Raw genomic sequence first — 13,421 nt, 5'->3', positions numbered from 1 at the left:
AGGGAAGTCGTGGCCTAATGGTTAGAGAGTCGGACTCGTAACCCATAGGTTGCGGGTTCGAGTCTCGTACCGGCAGGGATTGTAGGTGGGTGGAGTGAATGTACAGCGCTCTCTTCCACCTTCAATACCACGACTGAGGTGACCTTGAGCAAGGCACCGAACCCCCAACTGCTCCCTGGGCGCCGCAGCAAAAAAATGGTTGCCCACTGCTCCGTGTGTGTGTGTTCACTGCTGTGTGTGTGTGTGCACTTTGGATGGGATAAATGCAGAGCACTAATTCTGAGTATGGGTCACCATACTTGGCCACATGTCACGTCACTTTCACTTTTTCACTTTGTTTTTACCTAATCTTGGATCAATTATATAAATTTGTAGATATTTTTATTGCCACATTTGTTTACTAAAAACAAAGAATAGTAGTTAATAGTCTCTTATTGGCCTTTTTAGCCAAGCCCCCATAAAACAAGCAAAATAAGGCCTTTGCACGAATCTTTGCAATGTTCTGACCTCAGAACACTTTTACCATGGTGCATAATTTGTAAACTAATACATTTAGAAATATGCACCACATAACAAGGTCCATATGAATGGCTTTGCTGACGTAGTAAACTTGCTCAGTAGCTCACCCGGTGCAGCACTGCAGTCCCTTGAGTCATGATAAAAGAGCTCAAAGGTTTGAAGAAGCAAGCTAAAATAGCATGGTTGCTACAGAAAAAATGTTTTTCCCTCACTTTGTTTTTTAACTATCAGTTATGCTTATGGTAGTGTTTAGTGTGGGTAGTATGTTATTTTCAATTGCAAGAACATTAACTTTTTAGCAACACTCACTTGACATTTGCATTTCCGAACTGCCGTGACACATACAGCAACCAAATAATAAAACTTTGCCGGACTGACTTTTATATGTTTAGGATAAAACTGAATGTGCTTTTACTGCCAATCACTGGACATTTGACTTTGAATGTGTTGCAAAACTTGCAAAAAGCATCATAATATTTCGCAAAAAAGTTGCATGTTTTTTTTCCAATGAGCCTGGCTTGGATTTTTATTTGTGGGTGAACTGTTCTTTTTATACTAACATAACAATAGTTGTCCTGTCTTTGTTCTTTGTGTGAGGCATTAAAAAAAAACTTTTATCTCTATTGAAGGTGAGTGTGTCCTTAGCACTAACTTTGCCTTCCATAACCATGAGGAAGAAGAATACACAGGAAACCTGCCACTCTTCATCACTACTGCCATCCTGCTTGTTTTCGCCATAATTGCTGTAATCATCCTCATTAAGCGTTCTCTTTCCAAACGACCCATGCCTGAGCCTGCTGTCCCAGGCGGGTATGAAAAACTGGGCCATGGTGGCGGCAGAGACAGCTTCTACAGAGGCACATCATCATCCACCTCCACCTACGGTGGTCAAGCAAGCTCTAGTTCTGGACGGTTCCATGAGTCACAGCTGGTGGACCTCAGTGATCAGAAGGGGAGACGGGATGATGACGATGAAGAGGATGAAGATGAAGATATTGTGTACATGGGACAGGACGGGACTGTGTATCGCAAATTCAGATACGGGCAGCTGGGTGACGAGCAGGAGGATGAGTTAGAATATGACGATGAGAGCTACAACTACCGATAACATCTTCAGCTGTTTAAATGAAAATGTATTCTGCAGGGTTACTGAAATTTGTCACTTAGAATGAAAAAAAAAAAAAAAAAGAATAAAAAAAAAAAGAATTAAAAAAAAAAAGTCTGGAGAGTTCAGCAAAGTTCTGAACTGAAATGTGACTAATGTATTGTGTATGATGATATAGTGACTATGACAAATTGTAGTTTTAAGATTTTATTCAGTAATTCTCTCAGCTGCTTGTCTTTTTTGATCTCTTTCGTCTTTCAGCTTTTATGAATACTTTTTTGTTTTGTTTCACCTGTGTTTTTTGGACATGTATGCATTGTCAACAGTCCCTGTGCAGTACTTTTACATACATGATAATAGCAGAAGAACAAATGAGCCCAGAGGTACAAATTGAGTAAAAATTTCCCATTTAGGACTTAGGCCATGGTCATTTTTTGTTGTGAAAGTGTGTAAGCTGTAAATTGTAATAAAAGTATATCAATGTTATGTGTTAATTTACAATTTCAGTATCAATTGTTGATATTTCACTGATCCAAATCCAGATTTTACTTTTCCCCCATGTTTGATTATATATATATATATATATATAATTATTATTATTATTATTAAACAATAATTTAGATTGAGGCAAACTCCAGTTAATCATTATTTCATGTGTTTGAGCAGGGAACTTGCACAAAGTCTTAAAGTGTATATATATATATATATATATATATATATAGTATATATATATATACTGTATATACCATTTTTTTTATAATACCAAACCAAACTATTAAACTGGTATTGAACCAAATTTTATTATGCTTTGCATTGTTTACTAATCAAATAATAAAAGAATATCAGAGGAAATACTTATAATTGAATGTGATTAAACACCTTGCCTGTAAGAAAAAAGAAGAAAAAATCCATTGTTTTATCCATATGGAAGACAGTGTCAGGACATACTGTACAGTTTTGGAGTTTTGTCATTTAAAATGAAATTAAATTAGTACATTTATTTATGATATCAAATATATTTAAATATCAATAAAAATAAATGTTTTATTGTGATTTTATAAGTGATTTTAGAAAGAAATGTCATAAGTGTCAGAATATTACATAAAATAGCACCAGTAACACAACTGTTCAGATATAATTTCAATTTATTGATTTACTCTGCAATATGACATACATCTCAATCTCAATATGCTTTGCTGGAGAAGGCCTCTGGATCAAAGTTCATCTATTTATATCAATATAATAGAATTTTATATGAATTCAATATCATTTCAGTCTAAAAGGATCAGATATCAGCAACCAGGGACACATGCAGTGATACAATCACACATAATGTCTCTCATATCTTCACACAGACTTGCACACTTAATTTGAATATTGTGCTTTACAGCAATCTTTTTAAGTCCCTTTATTTTAGTTCCCAAACCTGTTAGCAGGAAGAACTTGGGAGACCTAACAGCATGTAGACACATAAACAGACAATCACAGACACACATACAAACCTATACACATACACACCCTCACACACTGACACAAGAGGAGTTTGAAGACAGAGCAGTCACAATGAACATGAAACCCTCTGAAACAGCATGCTCTTAGGATTTTACAGATATTTGATTGTGGCAACTATTTTTAACTTTATACATGGTAAACACTCAAAAAGACATCAAAGTTCTGAAACACCTTGGACTGATTTTAGTGCTGTGAGCACAAGAACAACTAATGCATCACTATGGCTTATGAGTCTTAAAGGTGAAGTGTGTCGTGCCAGCGCCCCTAGTGGCTCCAAAGAGAATTACCAAAATAACGATTTACATTTCTGAAAAATGTGCAGTGCTTTCCTATCCAAACCTCACAGCCACAATGCCGCAAGGTGGGGGTCAAAAGTAATATAGTGCAACTGTTGGGTTTTAGAATAAAAATCACATTAATTTTCTCCATTGAAGAATTGATTTTAATAACTTTTAATACATTTATAAACCATTAAAGACAGACCTGCTTTGAGCTACAAGGTTGTTGATCAATGCAGTAAATGCTTTTGTTAAAGGGATAGTTCATAGCCACCTATCTCTCAAATAGACCATTGACACTCCTAATTGAGATTGTAGATAGAGTGTCAATGGTCTATTTGAGAGATAGGTGGCGGTAATGCACTTATAAGTCTGCGATCCGCCATAATGTATCGTCACGAGCCGCAGGGTTTAATTTGGTTTTGTTGGTTTTTGTTGAGTTCAAAATCTTTGTTTGTGTTCTACTGAAGAAACAAAGTCACCTACATCTTGGATGCCCAGGGGGTAAGCAGATAAACATCAAATTTTCATTTTTGGGTGAACTATCCCTTTAAAGCCATAATCCTTCATTATTTTGACTTTTGAATTTTTTTAATCATGTTTAACAGTGGAATTCCTGATGAAAATCTACATTACCTATGATTTTGCAAGCAAATGCAAGCCAACCTACTCCCGTGTGTGTGTGTGTGTACTGTACAACTTTTTTGCTTCAAATCAAAATTAACCTTGTTGGTTTGGTTCATGGCTTATACATCTTTAACAACGTTTTTTTTTTTTAATCCCTATAGGAAAAACGAATGGGTGAATTACTTCCGTAACCAAGGCTGCTGAAAAATTAAGTAGGCACTGTTGAACTCTATATTGGTTTATATTAGCAAGCACTGGGTTTCACAGATGTTCTAAACTGCCTGTTGTGGCAATATCCACTACTGTTAAAACGGGATTGGCTGAGCCAGACATGTTTGACTGTTCAAATTATGAAACAACATTTTGAAAGAGCCACAAAAGTCTTTATGTTATATTGTTCAGGAAGTCAACCTGGACTTAAAGTAATAGAGAAAGCATTTTAGCATAACACACTTGACGTTTAAGAACTATAAATGATTTCTCCCTGCTGATTGTGAACTGATACATATAAAGTGAAATGAGGCATTGTTTAAATTTAAACCTGACTCATATTGTTTCTGACAATGGCAATAATTAACTAGTGCTCTATTTTCTGTGTCTCCAAGTCATCAATTTAGCATGAGAGGGTAGGGAGTTAGTATTAGTGCTAACAGGGTGCTATATGCATTGTCTTTGTGTTGAGACTAACCTTGCATGCACTAATATTAATACAGAGCAGCTGAAGTGACAGGATTTTGCCCTTTGTACATGCTCCAATTAGAAAAAATACCTGACTGTGAAAATTATGAGCCTAAAGGGGAAAAGCACATGATATTATTGCTAAAATGCCTCTCATGCATAATTCAAGTAACAAGAGAAACTTTTACAAGACAATAAGAGACACAGAATGATTCAAGCATTGCACTGGTTTAAGCTACTGTTCTGTGAGAAGAATTATTACATTTGAGGTGATTTGTGTTAAAGGGTTAGTTCACCCAAAAATGGAAATTCTGTCATTAATTACTTACTTTCATGTCGTTTCAAACCCGTAAGACCTTCGTTCATCTTTGGAACACAAGTTAAGATATTTTTGATGGAATCTGAGAGCTGTCTGACCCTGCATAGACAGCAATACAACTGAAATGTTCCCAAGTCCAGAAACGTAGCAAGGAGATCGGTAAAATAATCCATGTGACATCAGGGGTTCAACTGTAATTATACGAAGCTACGAGAATACTTTTTGTGCGCAAAAGAAAAAAAAATAAAGCATCACCCTGGTGCCATTTTGGAGAATATCCGCTGGACGTAAACAACGTATGCTGTTCTGTGTCAGCTGAGTCACACGGATCTGTTTCCTACGATGTTTGCGCTTTGATTTGAATGAAAACAGCATATCCGTGTGACGCAGCGGAGGAGACAAATTGTTGAATAAAGTCTGTATTTTTTTTTCTTTTGCGCACAAAAAGTATTCTCGTAGCTTCGTATAATTACGGTTGAACCCCTGATGTCACATGGATTATTTTACCGATCTCCTTGCTACGTTTCTGGACTTGGGAACATTTCAGTTGTGTTGCTGTCTATGCAGGGTCAGACAGCTCTCAGATTCCATCAAAAATATCTTAACTTGTGTTCCGAAGATAAACGAAGGTCTTACGAGTTTGAAACGACACGAGGGTGAGTAATTAATGACAGAATTTTCATTTTTGGGTGAACTAACCCTTTAAAGAACATGTGGTGCTGCACTATTCATCCCAGCACTGTGAGATACCAAAGCATAAAAAATACCCTTTTCTCTTATTTTATGCAATTATTGCACCCACATCTGTGTGCAATCATTACAATTTGAAATACTCAAAACCTTTAAAGACATACTGATCTTTCACCCACAGCCAACGGCTCTTATGAACTGCTCGCATTGGGTTGAGCTCTGAAACAAATGTTTTAAAAAGTTAATTATTATTAACAATTATGTCATTATTTCGTTTTTTTTTTTTTTTTTTAATCTGAAAATTAATTGAATATACTTCAAAGTCTACATGAAACAGGTTTCACAACACATAGTATTTCCAAGTGAAACAGGATATCCTATTTCACTTGGAGAACGACATGAGGGTGAGTAATTAATGACAGAACATTTTTGGGTGAACTATCCCTTTAATATATTTATTAAAAAAAAACAATTTAGGGCCAGACTTTATTTTATTCATTAAGAATTTACTGGATTGTGGAAAAATTGTCATTCCATAGCAGAACGGCGCAAGAACTGACTGAGTTTGCTGTGGATTATAGAGGCTCAAGTTCACCATTGAGAGCATAATTTTTGCATTATTGTAAACAATTATTTTTCATTGTCAACATTGTTTCTTGATGATGTCAGCAGAAACATATTGTTTTTTAATTTTTTAATGGAAATTATTATTTTTTTTTTTTAAATAACATACACTGCTGAATCGTGTAGCATGAGGAACATGTAAAAATGGTTTGTTGTGATTTCATGTTGACTTTAAAAACCAATTATTATGCTGAAATGGCTATTCACTACATGATTAAGAAATCTTACATCGATTCTTGTGGAATCTCACTTCCTTGGAGAAAGCTGTTGATTCTTCATGAAGAAATGAAAAAGATACACAAGTTCATATAGCCAGAGCACTGTATTACAGTATGACATTAAGAAAAAGAGTCAAAGGTCTCAAACATCTTCTACAATACTCACTTAGAGCTCTCTGCCGCTTCCCGTAACTCCTCGTCCAGTCTAGAGAGGCAAAGATGAACTCAGTATTCATTATATTTTAGCTCAAAAACATTCTTTAAATTTAATAAAAAATGTAGAATATGTAAAACAATAAAATTCAATCATTATATTTACTTATACTTCACTTAAATATTTTAGATTATAGTGGTTTAGTAGACAAAAAAGGTTGAGAACTCTTGGTAAAGCATATAAATCATAAACATTGCACTTCACCCCAGCGTTTTAATGTCTGTTCCCACAGAAACGTGTCTTCACAGGTTTTAAATGATTGAGTCACAACTCCAGTACAGATTTTCATAAACGCCTCTTCATCAGTTACAGCCCTCAGCGATCGTTTCATTCTCACAATCCATGTGAGCAGCTGATCAGTGCCTTGATGCTTCCTCCGTTTACTCTTGTATTGCACAGAGCAGTGCCCAAAATAGATTGCCATACATTTATATGTCAAACATGTGGCTCACCTGATGATGCACTCAGGTATGTGGACGTACTCCATTGGGATGAGCTCCTTCAGTTCTGCTAAGCTGTTCACATACTTGATCTTACTGCTGAACTTTGAGCTGGAAAACATTTATGAATCAGTTTTATTTAGTTGGTTTTTGTTTCCAAAACCAATATTGTGTACAGTTACAGTCAAAAGTGTGCACACATCTACTTATATTATTATTATTTTTATTATTATAGAATGAGGTAATAATTTACACTATCATTCAATAATTTTTTTTTTTTAAAGAAGTCACTTTTGCTTACTAAGGCTGCATTTATTTGATCAAATATACAGTAGAAACAGTAATACTGTGAAACAATATAACAATTACTATTACTATTTTCTATAATATATCAAAAATAACTACACACATACATACATACACACACACACACACACACACACACACACATATATAAAGTCTTAAGTGTCAATTTTTCGAAATTGAGATTTATACATCATGAAAAGCTGAATAAATAAGCTTCCCATTGATGTATGGTTTGTTAGGATAGGACAATATATGGCCGAGATACAATTATTTGAAAATCTGGAATCTGAGGGTGCAAAAAAATCTAAATATTGAGAAAATCGCCTTTAAAGTTGTCCAAATGAAGTCCTTAGCAATGCATATTACTAATCAAAAATGAAGTTTTGATATATTTAAGGTAGGAAATTTACAAAATATCTTCATGGAACATGATCATTACTTAATATTCTAATGATTTTTGGCATAAAAGAAAAATCATTTTGACCCATACAATGTATTTTTGGCTATTGCTACAAATATACCCGTGCGACTTAAGACTGGTTTTGTGGTTCAGGGTCACATATATGTGTGTATATATTTTTATTATGTACCTGATAAACGGTTTCGTGATGGCTAGAATTGTCCTAATAAACCATGATGGGTGAACAATGATGAAAGATTTTAAGTTCTTTCTGAGCCTGAAAAAGTGTAAACAACAACATTAGTCTTCATTTTTTAAATATACTGTATATATTGTGTATTGCACAGACAATATATTTAGCAGGTAAATAACATACTGTATACCTCCTATCAATCATCTGATAGCATCTCTTGAGCCAGTTTAGGCCAGGCATCCTCCGATGTGGAGTGGCTCCATTCAGGTACACAATCATGTAGTCCTCTGCTACCATGAGCTCTAGTGTACTGATAACATACCTGAGGAGTAATTCACATTCATTTAGTGATTTATTCTCTATACAGATGATATTATTCTATTTGATGTCAGGATTAACAAGCCTCATGTAATAATTTGACATCAAGTCAACTGACTGCCCCAAAAAATCATGTAATATCTGGCTGAACTCACAAGAACAGGTTCTCCATGATCTCGTGATAGTCCTCTCTGTCACTGTCAGGGAGGAAGCATGCAGCAAACACAATGATAGCATTTGCACCATTGCCATAGTAGCCTGTGGGTGAAGAAAATAACAGTTTTGAAGGTTCCCTGCAAACAGTCGCAGCAGTTTCATCATATTCATTGCTTAACACAATTTAAAGGCAGAATCCTGGTTACTGTTGTGAAAACGAAGTGCACTTAACTTAAATGTGCACTTTTGGTGTCCTTTAAATCTTAATGGTATATTTTTTTTAAACTGTACATGTAGTTAAGATAATATTAATGAAATAAAAGTACTTAAAGAGTACTTTAATGTTCTTAAAGAGAGTACACTTTCATGACTCTGTTTCTTAACACTTATTTTGATGTGTCTACTATATCAGCACACAAGTTGAGTACTTGATTATGACTGTAAGTGTGTCATGTTTAAAGTTAATATATTTAAATGTACTAAATTGCAACTTCATCATTACAAATGTGTAATTACAAATAGTTTTAAATACACGACATACATGTTTTAATAGATATTCATTTACAAAATGCTTTTATCTAAAGCGACTCACAAATGAGGAATACAAGCAATTTATCAAGCGGACAATAACACAAGAAGTGTTAGCAATACAAAGTTTCATATAAAGATGTGCTTAAGTCCTACTTAAGAAGGTCAAAAAATCACTCTTAAGGTCAACTAATTGCATTTCACATATATTGAAACTATAATACATTTTCATTTCATTATAAATAACATCCAATTAAGTGAATGAAAACATTACATTCAGTTCGCACTTAAGTGTATTCTTTCATATGGTATATTGTTATTGTAAGTATGTTGTTTTTTCATAATAAGTACTCTTTTTTTCTTTTTTTAAAGTATGCTGAAGTGCTAAAACCACATACAATAATGCACTTACAATGAAAACATATCGGGCAAGTGTACAGGACCACAAATAGATGCAAATGCTGAAGGTATAACCACTTAACCATAACCTTTAAACATTACTTTTAAACTTTTAAACAACACTGATTTACTGATTTTTTCTGTGCTATTAATCCTCAAATTGATGATTTAGGCCATGGGGTGTCCAGTCCTGCTCTTAGAGGGCCACTGACTGTCCTGCAAAGTTTAGCTTCAACCCCAATTAAACACACGTGAACAGCTAATCAAGGTCTTACTAGGCATACTAGAAACCTCCAAGCAGGTGTGCTGAGGCAAGTTGAAGCTAAACTCTGCAGGACAGTGGCCCGAGTTTGGACACCACTGATTTAAGCATCACCGCTCAAATATCAAACAGTTTATACATGCAAGTCCTTCAACAAAAATAAAAGCTTCACATATTTACTTTTAAATACTCCATTGTTGTTGCCCATAGACTTACATTGTAAGGACATACAGTACACACATTTGTCATTTGTCTTTGCACACTAAGAAAAGAATCTCTATGCTAATCACTAGTCTCTTTAGTTTATTTAACCCAAAATATTATTTTACATTGTCTTTGAAATATTACTTTACCTCCGTGGGATATGACTTTTTGGTAAGGTTCAATACTCTTCATGTTGATGCGGTGCTCTTGCTCTCCAATGATGACGGTTCTCCAAAGTTTGGAATCCTGCCGCTCCTCCTGAGCACTGTATGTGGGAATGGGCTCAACTGCTTCTTTTGCAGAATCTCTCTGGGATGCTTGAGGTTCTGAACAATATTGTGTGTCAAGATATTGGTAATCTCTTTTTAATATTAAACAATTATTTACAAGTTTTTATGTCCTACCTTCCCAGTCAATCTCATGGTCAGTATAGTCCGCTTCATCAGGGGTGTCCAGATCATCCACATTGATATCGAGGTCATCTGGTGTGTCGAACAGGTCATCCTCACTTTGGTCCAATGATAGACTTATAGGAGGAGCCGACAGCTTCTTCCTCTGAGATGCCACGCCCCCTTGGCCCTGCAGGGGCAGGGAAGTGGGTGGAGCTAGTGGAAATCAACAGACGATCAATAAACATTTATCAAATGATCCATCTGTTCATCATATTATTTCAGACTGGTTCATTTGAATATTGCTCCTATAGACTGCCAAGGATTCAGGAATGTGTCCTGCTTGAGTAAATCATTAAGCCTAACAAGACTGTGTAGAAGAAGAGAATGATATTTTAGACCTCTGATTCTGAATTTGCAGCAGTGTTTGTAAAGGGCATCAGTCTTCTTTTGATATCCTGAGGCATATTCTAGAAGTGTCAGTGTTTGTCAGTCTCACCTGGTCTACCCTCTGCCCCCTCAAAACTCATCTTGCGTTCATGAGTCTGGTCCATTCCCACATTGCCAGAAGGGGAACTATGAGATACACACGCATAACCACTAGATGTTATTATCACTGCACTCAAATCTTTCTGTCAGACATAACAGGGAACATAATAATAATAATAATAAATTATATCACATAGACATAGACTTCTAGTCAAATGTGTGCTTTACAAAAAAATAAAAATTCAAAATAAATCAGTAACCATTTAGTATAATAATAAATTATGGAGCACTTTCACATATACTTCCAGTTAAATGTGCTTCACAATACATTTTTTAGAAAAAACAGTAGCAACAGCAATAATAATAATAATAGTAATAATAAGTACTTTCAAATTAAATGTGCTTTACAAACAATACATTTAAAAAAAATAACAACAACAGCAATAAAAATAATAATAATAAATAATTATGGAGTACTTTCAAATTAAATGTGTTTTACAAACAATAAACATTTTTAAAATAACAACAACAGCAATAATAATAATATATTTGGAGTACTTTCACCTATATACTTCCAGTCAAATGTCCTTTACAAAAACAAAACAAAAAATGAATCAGCAATAATAATAATAAACTATCCAGCTGTACTTTACAGGTTTTACAGATTTAACACACGCTTGCTAAAAGTTGTGCTACAACACAGGGACTCACAGACAACAAGCTGTTTTAAATGAGTTTCAAGTAGTAGATGCGCTTAATACCGTGAATCCGGAAATTTTGCAGTTCTTCAGTATGTTGTAATATCAGTCTTGCATTGCTGCCTCTGCAATATGCAACAAACTGACTGAACAGAAAATGTAGTCTGCATAATCTTATTTGCGCTAACAATCTATCTATACCATTCCTTTACCATCCCTGTTTGAAATTTAGAAGCAGTGTGAAATCATGTGTGAATTTACATATACACAGAGCCACGAGAGAAGGGAAGCCTGTCTCGCAGGAGTGTCTACAATAAGCTGCCAGATGGTTGCTAGTTCTCAAACAGAGAATGTGTGTTGAGAGAGAGGAAGAGAGTGGGTGAGGGTGAAAGTGGATAGGTCTGTTGTTCTCTTCCTCCATCAAGACGTTGGATTAATCCATCCATCCATCCATCCATCCTCCACAGCAGGAAACAGGAAAAGTGGGCGGGCATTATGTCATCATCATCATCAACCCCTTCTTTTCTGCTCTCTCTCCCCTCTTCTTTGTGAATCACTCTTCCGCCTCAGTGTCCACACACATTCGCATTTACAAACATGCAATCGCACACACATAGGCAAATAAATGAGCTGTACATGCAGAGCCATGAATTTGAATAATGACCAAAGTAGGTCAGCTGCATGTGCATAAAGGCTGAAACCTTATTAAACGTGCTTGCTTGTATTCAACATGACAAACACTCATTTATGATTCATATGCAAACAAAAGCAGCTGCCCATGTCTTGCATCATAAAGGATGCTGATGCTAAACCTCTTCCGCTACCAAATACTAAGATGCATCACAAACAACAATCCCTCCCTTTTCCCGTCCCATCTCAATGCTCAGGGTTTCAGATAAAAACATGCTTCCTTCATCCCCTGAAAAAATTACCCTTAGTGCACTCACCACCACGGCTGAGGCACAGTTCTTTCTCCTGCCCTGGGTTTCAGATCATGGATGTGTGCCTGTATGTATCTCTCAGCGTCAGGGATGCTCGGCTCACCCACTGCCAAGAGCCTTCACCATTTTGTGGTCATGTGACTCTGTTAAGCTCCAAATAAGGGCGTGAGGCTGTTCTCTCCGCCCAGAGCTTGAGATACAAACTTGTGAGACTCAGCAGCAGCACTGCTGTGAGGATAGAAGCTGATGGGTCTGACTGCACAGGTGAACTGTGAGTGAGTCTGACTGTGCAGATGAGTAAAGAGACATGAATGAGTCTGTCTGTGAGAGCCAGAGATTTTCCCAGAGCCCATTCATGCTCATTAAATAAGCTGAAGCCTTTGAAACTGAATATCCCTTTTGAAAAATAAGGACTCTTTAGCATACTTTTAAAAAGAGGACTTATTATCGAAATAATATAGCCTACTTTAAAAGAGTGTACTTAGGTGCATACTACATGTAATGTTTTTGGACACTTAATTGCATGTAAATTGCCGTTACGTTAAATTTATATTAAATGCAAATAGCTGTTAAATGTAAAAATGTTAAAGTGTACCGCTGAATGTATACTGACAAGCATTTATGGTAAAGTAAAATATATTTTAATGTAATTTCTGTTGAAACATGCATGTTGTATTGTATTTAATTGCAGTAGTTTCACAATTTGAGTTGAATTACTGAAATAAATTAACTTATCCACGACATTCTAATTTATTGAGATGCACCTGTATTAATTTTAAATGTAATATTGAACACACACTACAGTTAAAATAAACACTTTACATATGCTCAACACTTACAAATTTGTGTTCTTTAAAGCACGGAAAGAGATTATTAAAGCATAAGTACAGATACAGTAAGTGTCTTTTTATTCC

General features: G+C 35.4%; 2 protein-coding genes across 3 annotated transcripts in view; one reads left to right on the top strand and one right to left on the bottom strand.

Annotated features, from left to right (window-relative positions):
* The window catches only part of LOC107684380 (proprotein convertase subtilisin/kexin type 5-like), a 43,695-nt gene extending 42,020 nt beyond the window's left edge, over positions 1-1,675 (top strand). Inside the window, exon 37 of the mRNA XM_016480633.1 lies at positions 1,149-1,675. Within this exon, the coding sequence (XP_016336119.1) occupies positions 1,149-1,627 (479 nt within the window). The 3' untranslated portion in view covers positions 1,628-1,675. The remainder of the gene's footprint in view (positions 1-1,148) is intronic.
* A 4,034-nt stretch (positions 1,676-5,709) lies between these two features.
* LOC107684379 (protein prune homolog 2-like) lies at positions 5,710-12,617 on the bottom strand. 2 transcript variants are annotated; one of them, XM_016480632.1, is made up of 12 exons: positions 12,514-12,617; positions 11,433-11,455; positions 10,879-10,955; positions 10,395-10,595; positions 10,140-10,316; positions 8,597-8,699; positions 8,314-8,445; positions 8,121-8,207; positions 7,237-7,335; positions 6,737-6,775; positions 6,581-6,625; positions 5,710-5,947 (listed from the first exon to the last, which is right to left on the bottom strand). In XM_016480632.1, the coding sequence occupies exons 3-12, from the start codon at positions 10,931-10,933 to the stop codon at positions 5,920-5,922; spliced, it is 966 nt and encodes a 321-aa protein (XP_016336118.1). In that variant the 5' UTR covers positions 10,934-10,955; positions 11,433-11,455; positions 12,514-12,617; the 3' UTR covers positions 5,710-5,919. The 2 variants fall into 2 exon arrangements, with proteins under 2 accessions (XP_016336118.1, XP_016336117.1); XM_016480631.1 differs by lacking the exon at positions 11,433-11,455.
* Positions 12,618-13,421: the final 804 nt, after the last annotated feature.

The sequence above is a fragment of the Sinocyclocheilus anshuiensis genome, unplaced genomic scaffold (genome assembly GCF_001515605.1).
Source record: "Sinocyclocheilus anshuiensis isolate Anshui unplaced genomic scaffold, SAMN03320099.WGS_v1.1 scaffold29, whole genome shotgun sequence".
In the NCBI taxonomy this organism is placed as follows: Eukaryota; Metazoa; Chordata; class Actinopteri; order Cypriniformes; family Cyprinidae; genus Sinocyclocheilus; species Sinocyclocheilus anshuiensis.
Note: the sequence above shows the minus strand (reverse complement) of the source record. Positions and strands in the feature narration are given on the sequence as shown.

What these genes read in the sequence shown, in the direction of transcription:
- LOC107684379 (XM_016480632.1), bottom strand. Translation starts at nt 10,933, where the DNA reads ATGGACCAGACTCATGAACGCAAGATGAGTTTTGAGGGGGCAGAGGGT. An exon ending in TATCAGATGATTGATAGGAG is followed by an intron (nt 8,208 to 8,313) that starts GTATACAGTATG and finishes ACACTTTTTCAG; the next exon opens with GCTCAGAAAGAACTTAAAAT. An exon ending in ATACCTGAGTGCATCATCAG is followed by an intron (nt 6,776 to 7,236) that starts GTGAGCCACATG and finishes TTGCCTCTCTAG; the next exon opens with ACTGGACGAGGAGTTACGGG.